Source organism: Lolium rigidum, chromosome 5 (genome assembly GCF_022539505.1).
Source record: "Lolium rigidum isolate FL_2022 chromosome 5, APGP_CSIRO_Lrig_0.1, whole genome shotgun sequence".
Classification (NCBI taxonomy): domain Eukaryota; kingdom Viridiplantae; phylum Streptophyta; class Magnoliopsida; order Poales; family Poaceae; genus Lolium; species Lolium rigidum.
Genome location: NC_061512.1, coordinates 232547515 through 232557674, shown reverse-complemented (window position 1 = coordinate 232557674; position 10160 = coordinate 232547515). Strand labels below are relative to the sequence as shown.

Below are 10160 nucleotides of genomic sequence, written 5' to 3'. Positions count from 1 at the left end.
TATATTTTTTTCTGTAACATATAACTAAGATTTTGTTGTTTAAATTATTAGTCAAAATTAACCTCGAAATGCATGATATACCATAATAAACTGGTATGGAGGGAGTACTTCCTCCGTTTCAAATTTAGTATTCCACCTTCTTTTTCAAGAGCAAACTTACACACTAAAACTCGTCAAGATATATACACCAAATCTGAGGGAAGCTGGACGGTGAATTTGGAACGGAGGCAGTATTAGTGTATCAAGCAAGTTTAGTACACTACATTAGCGGGTCACCTGGCTAGTCAAACTGCAGACACACACATTATACATCGATGACTACCTGGGGTACCTTGATGACAACAAATACTCTTCTTCCAAGCTATATTGTCTGCTCACCTCCTCCCTATTTGCACCCTTAATCACAGAATAATTTGGTGCATCCATGTGACACGCCACAATGTTTCCGTGGGATACATGAAGGCTCTCGAGCGTCATCTCCACTTGCCTCATGGTCGGCCGGTGGTCACCTTCCATTCTCACGCATGCTGCCGCCAACATAGCTACCTCTTCTACATCCTTGCCTCCTTCCTCCACGACCTGAGGATCCAAGACACGAGCTAGGTCGCCTGCTGCAAGCAAAGTGGTGAAATATGAGACAAGGCTTTCCTCGTCGGACGACCGATATGAGCACGGTTTTTTCCTGGTGAGCAACTCCATGAGCAGAACGCCGAAGCTATAAACATCGCTCTTCTCGGTGAGCCGCCCCGTGTAATAGTACACGGGGTCTAGGTACCCGAATGTCCCTTGGATGGCAGTTGCCTCCCCTGTTTGATCGACTGGAATGCATCTGGAAGCTCCAAAGTCCGACACCTTTGCCACGAGAGTGCTGTCTAACAGAATATTCTGAGACTTGATGTCCCTGTGGACTATGGGGACTGATACGGCCGAGTGAAGGTACGCGATAGCTCTGGCGGTCTCTGTTGCGATTCTCAGCCGGTCCATCCATGGCAGCGATGGTTGAGGTTCCTCGACGTGAAGGTGGTGGTAAAGGGTCCCATTGGGGATGAACTCGTAGACCAGCAGCGGCACCTCCGTCTCGAGGCAGCACCCGAAGAGCTTGACCACGTTGCGATGGTTGATCTGTGAGAGGATGGCCACCTCATTGATGAACTCGTCGATCTCCCTCTGGACCGCAACCTTGGACTTCTTGATCGCCACAACGTGCAGGTCGTCTGACATGATCCCCTTGTACACGGTGCCGTGCCCTCCTCCTCCGATCTCCCGGGCTTTGTCGAAGTTGTTCGTGGCCTTCTCCAGCTCCACCAAGGGGATGATCATCCTCTCGGCGATGTCCGCCTTTTGCGACACCAATTGTTCCAACAGATGTCCCCTGTTCTGCTTGAAGAACTTCTGCTTCAACATTTTTGCTCTTTGATGCTTGATCTTCCTGGTCACGAAAATAGCACCGAGTACTAGGAGTAGAAGGCCAGCGCCACTGCCAATTCCTATGCCGACACTTAAACCTGAAAATTGGAGAGAAAATGTGTCATGGTTCTGGAAAAACTATGTTGTGAAGAAAATATGTCATGGTTCTGGAAAAACTCTGTTACGGAGTACTATGAAACAGAGCAAGAAGCGATGCAATCTCTGATGTGCAATCGGCATTTATCATGATTGGTGATGTGCTCACCTAGGGAGGATTTTATGCATCCATCTTTGATGCGTGGGTTGCCACGGGCACCACGCGGACACCGGCATGTGTATCCCCCAGGGGTGTTGGTGCACTCGCCGGAGCACAGGCCGGGCAGCGCGCACTCGTCGATGTCTTGGCATCCGTCGGCGACGTAGGGGTTGCCCTGGTAGCCGTCCTGGCACTGGCACACGTAGCCGCTGCGGTAGTTGCCGGTGACGTTGCGGCAGGAGCTGAGGCTGCTCCGGCACGCGCTCCTCGCCGCGTCCCGGGGGCAGCCCGTCGTCGCCAGCGCCGGCGGCGCGAGCGGCGCGGAGTCCACCGCCCACTCCAGCACCACGGGGACCGGCGTCCGGGGCGAGGAGTCCGCGAGCGAGTTGTTGAGCAGCGCGGCGGAGGCGCCCTGGAACCAGCCCCTCTCGGCGACGCGCACCGTGTTGGGCAGCTCGTGGTCTTTCTCGTGGTTGGGGTCCAGCCACTTGAACTCGACGCCGTAGGAGGGGCGGCCGATGGGGATGGGCGTCTCGCAGCAGCCGATGCCGGAGCAGGCGGCGACGGCGGCGGGGGAGCTCGTGCCGGCGCCCTGCTCCCACCTGTCGTTGATGGCGCAGAAGGCGGAGCAGCCGGCGATGACGTTGCCGGTGTCCCCGAGCAGGGTGGCCTGGACGTTGCACCCGGTGACCACGAACTGGTTGCGCGTCTCCGAGACCACGAACGGGCCGGCGCCGGCGAGGCCGCCCCAGGTGCCGTTGCCGTCGGGGGTACCATGGTAGGTGATGTTGACGGCGCCCGCGCTGTCCTTGACACGCACCGTGGAGTTGGCCAGCGAGATCTCCACGACCTCGAGTGTGCCGCCGCCGCCGATGAGCAGCCGGCCGCGTGTCCGATCGCAGGTGAGGTTGAATCCCGGCCAGTGGCATCCGTCGCCGATGCCGAAAGGGTACGGCATGCTCACGCCGCCGCAGCTGGTGGGGCAGCCTGGCGGCGGCCCTGATGCACCTCGTGTGACCTGAGCCGACGCCAAGAAGCACAGCAGCAACAGCAACAAAGCCGCCAGTGGAGTCGCCGGAATCCTCATCGCAGATGTGGGATCGCCGCCTACTGCTTCTGTTGCATATGTACTGTCGGTCCAAGCAGTGAGTCAGCCGTGCATTCGCGTGTTGACTGGTCTACGCCTGTTTATGGCTTCTGTCGTTCTGCATGTTGACCACTTCTTAGATTTCCTTCCAAAAGAAGCAAGAACACTCCTGCTCCGCCACGTAAAATATTCAAAGCTGAAGAAGAAGACCCATCAAAACTCTACCTGGAGTCCTGGACCAGTTCAAGTAAGATAGAAGCTCTACCTGGACCATAGGGCTGTGAGTGAGCTGAGAAAACTTCACTTTATCTTAAGTTGATGTAAAATGGACGCAAAAAGTGATCGTGTGTGTCCGTTTGCATCGGATCACGGATGTGAAATTTGTCTTTGGGCCACAACTGACCGAATATATTAGCGGTTTTGCTATTTCTCAGTCAACTGAGATTTTCTTAAGTCTAAGTCACTTACAAAAATGTGCTTGGAGTTGCACTTTTCTGTTAAAAAAGTGCAATTGCACTTTTCTGACAGAAATGTGCAACTGAACCCAGTTGCACATTTCTTTGAACTGCAGTTGCACTTTTCTGAGTTGACTGAGACTTAAGAAAATCTCAGTCAACTGAGACATAGGTACATAATACTGGAAAAGTGAGGATTGAAAAAGTGAGTGTGAACGGAAAACCGGAAGAGCTCAGTCGCCTACTGCTTTTTTCCATAATATCGCCTTCGCTTGTTGATTGTAGGGAAAATTTGTAGGATTTCTAATATGTTTGTTGTGGATTTTTGTGTGCAAGAAGTGTGAATCTTTACACCTCATATGATAGGGACAATAGAAATGTATGTTTCATTTTATTAAAGTAAAGAGACGGAACCGACGGAAATTAAACCGTGGCAACACATGGGCATTTAACTAGTAAATACGATATATAGGTACACACATATATATTTCTTGCCATTTTTACATGTGGATGTGAAGAGGATGATCTAGAAATACAATGTAGCAGAATATGGCATACTGCAATCTTTACAACAAAAGCAAAATTTGTGATGGTGATACACCTCACATTATGTCACACCTCTATCTAATACATAAAAATTACCACCGCACAAGTAACCATTGTCGTGGTATCGTCACGGCATATGCCATAGGGTGGCTAATCGAAATGGTTCCTGAGGGATCTCACGGCGGTATCCGGATGCGGGTATGGGGACGAGCGACACGGCGACGTACCCAGGTTCGAGGCCCTCCGATGGAGGTAAAACCTCTACTCCTGCTAGAGTGTATATGATGATCACACAATACAATGGTGCTCCTAGAGCTGTGTCCGGCTGCTCCTGGGAGGCTAAGGGAGACGATGGTCTCTCTCACAGGGCAGCGCTAGGGGTGGAATGAAGTGAGAATGATCGATCGATGGATCCCCTGCACGAGAGGGGGTAGTGCGGCTTATATAGGCGCCGACACTTTACATATAAGACCCTATAGTCTACTGGCCGGCTTGGCCGGCTTCGGCTTCCGCTCCTTCCCGAGGCGGTGACGTCAGGAGCCGTTGAGGCGTCGTGGCCTGTCCCATCCGGCTGCCACGGTCAGCGGTATGGAGAGGAAGTGTCCCTGTCGCCGTCAGCCACTGTAGCCAGTACGGTGCGACGTAGACCATGATGGCCTGTCCGGCGCGTGGCACTATTGCTCTGCAGTGCCCCGCGCTTTACGGAAGATGAAGTCATCGTGGACTTTGGGAACCCGGATCACCAACCCGGTTCCTTCTAGTGCAAGACTCGCCAGCCTCGAGTCGGTCTGAGGTACAAACCCCCAGTCGGATATGGCTTGTAGAAGCCGGCCCGGCTACAGCATTGGTGGCCGTAGCCAGGCCGACTAGGACCTAGAGCCAGCCGGCTTCCGGACCAGCCGGCCACGGCGCCAGCCGGCTGCTCCTCAGCCGGCCTTTGCCGCGAGCCGGCCAGTGGCCAGCCGGCCGCTCCGCGTCCATTGCCCTACCCGGGGTCTTCCCCCCGACATTAGCCCCCGAAGCTGGCAAGGTCCTGCGTTTAGAAGGACCTAGGCAGGTTTTCCTGGCTTCTCGAATATATTTGACGGCACTTGGAGGGGCCGACTGAGAATTTCCATTCAGCCGGCTACGCCCTCACCCGGCTCGTTCCTGCCGACTGCTTCTAGCCGGCCACTTTTTACACTTAGGCAGCTTTTGCTTTCTCGCAAGTTTTGGTGGCGTCTCCGCCTTGCTGATGACTTTTGGTCCGAGTTGAACTTATCGTCCGGCTCCGGCTTGCGGCGCGCCGGAGTCTCCGCCGCCTCGGGTCCTGCACCCGACTTGACCGGTCTGACGCCTGGCTCTGCGGTCGGTTCGTCTGGTCACATCAATGTTCCCTCCGAATCCGGTGCGGTCGTGGGCGACGTGGTGTGGCCGTTTTCGGTAACTGCTGTGGTCGTGGGCGGAGTTATGGCGCAGTAAATCCGGGGACGTGGCCCACTTTCGCCACTTGGAGGCCAACCGCCCGCGGCAGGAGGCTATAAATGCCGCGGGGAGGCATCGAGGCGGCCACTTGCCCCTTTCTTCCTCCTCGCGCTCCCGCTCCGCTCCTTCTCTTCCTTCGAGCTCTTCGCTGCTCCGACGCGGTTCCTCCACCGTTCTCCTGGCGAACTCCGGCGGGCAGCTGCCCCGACGTTCTTCCGCCGGGCCGCCGCCGCCACTCCACCAATCCGGCGCCACGGGGCCGCGCGTTTCGACGGAGCGTCCTCAGCCGCCGTCGTCGCCGCCGCCGTCGCAAGGTTCTTCTTCGCCCTTCCGCCTCTCGTGGTCATCTTCATCTTCTGCCTCGACAATGGCCTCCCCTAGCGGATCGTGGAGGGGCTCGTACATGCGGGAAGACGACATCGAGCGGTTGGTGCGCCTCCGGCGGATCCCGCGGTCGGTGGTCACGCGGGCGCCCGGCGAGGAGATGGAGCCCACGCCGGAGCCCGGCGAGCGCGTCGTCTTCGGCGCGCATCTCGATCGCGGGCTGGGCCTGCCGGCTTCCACCTTCTTCCGGCAGTTCCTCGACAACTTCGGCCTGCAGCCGCACCACCTGCCGGCCAACGCGTGCGTCCTCCTCGCGCTGCTTCGTGGCGTTCATGGAGGCCTACGCCGGCTTGTGGCCAGACATCGACTTCTGGAGCCGGCTGTTCTACTTGAAGGCGCAAACCACCGAGGGCCGCCTGCGGGCTTGCGGCGCCGCCTCGATCTACACTCGGCCCGGTACGCCTTTCCCCAAGATCCCCACCGTTGACTCGGTGAAGAACTGGCAAATGTCGTTCTTCTATGTGCGCAACGAGGGGCAGCTCGTCGACCGGATCAACCTGCCGGAGTACAACCCGGCTCCTCCAGTCGGCCGGATCAACTGGAGCTACAACGCCCGCACGGCGAACCCGGACGCCGAAGTGAATCAGCTCTGGGACTTCCTGGGGGCGGCCGTCGCCAACGGGCTGACCGCCGAGGACCTCCTCTGCACCATCGCCGAGCGCCGGGTGCTGCCGCTCCAAATGCGCACCCACAAAATCGGGCACATGTCCGGCCGGTTCGACCCGAACCGGACGTCCAAGGCGCCGCTCTCCAAGGCCCAGGTGGCCAGCCGGGTGAATAACATCACCAAGGCGAACGTGGCGGACGACTGGAGCTACGGGCTGGCGCCCCACGACAGGGACCACCTACCCGAGCAGGTAAGCTTTACGTTTTCACCGGCTTCCGGCTTGCGGCTGCGAGGCCGACTTCCTTTGCTTTTGCCGACTTCCGGCTTGCTGTTTGCTTATGTTTTCTGTCTTTCTAGCTCTTTGAGCGCCAGGACGCCGAGGACGGCGACCTGGCGACGAGGAGGTGGACGCCGGATCACGTCGATCCGGCTGACCAAGCCGGCGACCAGGCTGGCGACGACGACCTGCTGCGGCGCCCGATCCAGGCGGCCAGGGGGAGCACAATCCGCCCCCTTCACCGGAGCAGCAGGAGGACGAGGAGCCGGCGACGTCCGCCACGGGGCCAATCCCCGCCGTGCCTCTGCGCACGAGGCCGCCAAGCACCACGGCGACTTCGGCGCCCAAGGGGAAGAAACGGGCCAGCGAGCCTCGCTCTACTGCCGCCTTGGAGGCGAAGGCGAAGAAACTCCGCCGGCTGCAGCCGAGGAAGGTTCCGGAGCAGGCCGGGTGAGCTCTCTTCTTCTCTCTTGTTTGATTCCTTTTCTTTCCTTACTCTTTATGCTTATCTTCTTCTTGTTTGTCCGGCTAGGGCCCCTATCAAGTTTGCCCAGGGCGGTGGCTCCCGGCAGACTCCACGCGTCGCGTCGCCGCCTCTGCGCCAAAGGAGGGAACCGACGCCACAACCAACATCGCGCGCGCCTACGCCGCCGCCACCTGCGGGTACTCCGCCTCCCGCAGGGGCGCCTTCCTCCGCCGTACCGCTGGCCTCAGCGCCTGATCGCGGCACGCGGGCCGAGCCGACGCGGCAGCCGACGCTGGACGATATGTTCCCACGCCGGACACGTCTTCTGGACCCAGCCGCTGGGGCCGGGCGGGGCATGCCGCCCTCAACCGGAACCGGAGCCGGCAGAGCTGCGCCGCCCGCGACTGGAGCCGGAGCCGGCAGGGTTGCGCTGTCTGCGACCGGAGCCGGTACCAGGCCAAGCGTGGTGGTGCTGGACGAGAGCCCGGAGGGGGCGCCTCAGGCGCCGGAGACAGCTGCGTCGGCTGGGCCGTCTGCCGCGCCTGGAGCGTCGCCACCGCCGGAGCCGACGATAGAGGAGCCGGCCAGGCGGGAGCCGGCAAGAGATGAGCCGTCGCGCACGGAGGGCGCCGACTCGCGCGCGCTGGTGAGGACGGGAGCCCCATCGGCGCCACAGCAGGGCCTGCACGTGGCCAAGGGTGCTCTTCTCCTTCAGGTGCCGTCCGCCTCCGACTCCAGCCTTGGCTCGGCTGCCACTATGGAGCAGGCGTGGCTCCGCGCCGACTCCTACGAGGTGACCAGCCGGGAGGGGAACCTCGGCCAAGCATCTGTGGAGATGTTCTTCTCCAGCCTGCAGGCCAACCTCAAGGCCAGGGCTGCCGAGGCCGCGGCCAACGTCGCCAAGGTGGAGGAAGCCAACAAGGTATGCTTCATCTGTTTTTGATTTGGTTATCATCCTGGTAGCCTTCCGAGGCATGGGTCGGCTACTTGGAGCCGGCCCGGGTTTCGCCTAGCATACTGATTTTTCTTTTTTCCTTAGGCTGTGGCGGATCGGCGCACCACTCTGTACAACCGCGCCGTGACCCACTACCACAAGGCCAAGCTGGATCGGGCCGACTTGGTCCGCGAGCTGGAAACCGTCAAGGGTAGGATTTTGCTTCTTTCGACTCGATGTCCTTTCTTTTTAGTCTTGGTTGGCTGATGTTTCTTTCCGGCTGCCTTGCAGTTGAAGCCGCCAAGGTCCCGCTGCTGGAGGCGGATCTCCGGGCTGCTCGCGCCCAGTGCGCCGAGAGCGAGGAGGCGGGCCGATCTGCCACCGCCAAGCTCAAGCTGGCTGAGCAGGAGCCGACGCGGCTGCGCCTCGCCGGAGCGGAACCACCTCGCCGAGCTCAACTCCCTCGGGACGGCGGAGAAGGAGAAGGTGGAGGATCTGAGCCGGCGGCCGACGGAGGTGGAGAAGCGGCGGCTTGCGCTGCGCGGAGGAGGTCACCACCAAGTCCACGGAGCTGACGGCTACCGCCAAGCGCTGGACGGACGAGATTGGCGCGCTTGATCGCGGCTTGTCGGGTGAGTGCATCTCCATGTTCCTTTCCCTTTGCCGGCTTTCGGCTGTCGGCTGCCGGCTTTTGGTGGCAGCCGGCGGCAGAAACTTTTCTTCGGAATCTCCATCTTCGGGCTGGGGGCAGTCGGTTCTTGCCGGCTGCCGCCAGGCTTTTTCTTTTATCCTTCGAAATCTCCATCTTCGGGCTGGGGGCAGTCGGTTCGTGCCGGCTGCCGCCAGTCTTACTTTAGAGCTTCGGAATCTCCATCTTCGGGCTGGGGGCAGTCGGCTCGTGCCGGCTGCCGCCAGTCTTACTTTAGAGCTTCGAAAATTTGCATTTTTCAGCTTATTTCGGCTTTGATGATTTCTGACTTGCTTCTTCTTGCAGCGGCCTTCCCGGAGACGCAGGACGCGGCTTTGGCAGCTGTTGGCGTTGCGCGCGAGTCCAGGAGGCGGGAGACCGGCGAGGGCAGCTCTGAGTTCTTCACCATGGAGGATTACATGGCGTCCATGGTTGCCCGCGTCGAGCCCATCACCAAGCTTGGCTGGGAACTCCGGAAGGCGGCTGAGGAGCTGGTGCCGATGCTGTGGCCTGAGGAGGCGGTGCCGCAAGATATCTCCAATCTCACCTCCCTGATGGAGCGGGCGTCGGATCGCTTCCTCGACTGGAAGGAGTCGGCCACACGCGCTGGTGCCGACATGGCTCTGTCCTTCGTCCTCTCTTGGTACACCGAGGTGGACCTGGGGCAGCTCGAGTTCCGGCGAGCCGGCGTGGAGGACAAGCTCCCAGCCGAACACAAGACCGCCCGGCTTGCCCGAGCCAGCGCCATCGCCGACTTCGTCGACAAGGGCGTCTTCGTCGCGGACCCGAACCCTCCTCTGTCCGATGAGGAATACATGGAAGATGAAGAGGCGGAAGACGTGCCCGAGGACGACCCGGCAGCCGGCTCCGCTGACGCCCCTCCGGCTTAGCTTACCTGCTTTTCAGTTGTTCTTTTGCCAAGACAGTTTATTAAATCCCCGGGATGCCGGGTGCATATGTATGGATATAACCGTCCTTTAATTATGTCACATTTTAATGTGTTTGTTAATCATTTGTGTGCCAAGTTGCTGTCTTTCGACTCGTTCGCTTTTTCCCATCTGCCCCACTCTTTGGCTGTGCTCTTGCCGGTCGTACGTCCGACTTGCGATCCGTCGCCGGATCAAGAGCGGGCCGCTGGGTGAGGCCGACAGTATTTCGGTCGAACGAGCTGAATTCGGCAATCCGGCACTTTTATGAAAAGTTGCAAGTCAACTCGCTTTTACTCTTTCCCTTAGTCGTTTTTCGCGTGCCGGCTCCCTAGGCCTTACTCCCGCCAGCCGGACAGCCGGGTTGCGGTCTGTAGCTGGATCGGAAGCCGGCTGTCGGAAACCGGATCACGTTACTGAGCCGACCGCGTGAGAGGGTTCAAGCCAATTGGCGAAACGAAGTAGAGTACGCGAAAAACTTGTCGGAAACGGCGCTCTTGGCGCGTGCTTTTTCATAGCTCACAAAAGGGATACAAGGGATACATACATTCCTGCTCTCATGTGTAAAATGGGCGGAGTAAGTTGACATTCCAGGGACGTTTAGTCTCCTTGTCAGCCTTGTCCGGCTTGTTTTTCTTGGCCTCTTGGGCATCTATGAGATAG

The 10160-nt window shown here is 58.9% G+C and overlaps 1 protein-coding gene across 1 annotated transcript; it reads right to left on the bottom strand.

Moving 5' to 3' along the window:
• Positions 1–318: 318 nt before the first annotated feature.
• Positions 319–2750, bottom strand: LOC124652732 (wall-associated receptor kinase 3-like). The gene is made up of 2 exons (XM_047191775.1): positions 1673–2750; positions 319–1505 (listed from the first exon to the last, which is right to left on the bottom strand). Exons 1-2 carry the CDS (start codon positions 2748–2750, stop codon positions 319–321), a joined length of 2265 nt encoding a protein of 754 aa, XP_047047731.1.
• Between the last annotated feature and the right edge of the window lie 7410 nt (positions 2751–10160).

What these genes read in the sequence shown, in the direction of transcription:
- LOC124652732 (XM_047191775.1), bottom strand. Translation starts at nt 2,750, where the DNA reads ATGAGGATTCCGGCGACTCCACTGGCGGCTTTGTTGCTGTTGCTGCTG. An exon ending in ATGCATAAAATCCTCCCTAG is followed by an intron (nt 1,506 to 1,672) that starts GTGAGCACATCA and finishes TCCAATTTTCAG; the next exon opens with GTTTAAGTGTCGGCATAGGA.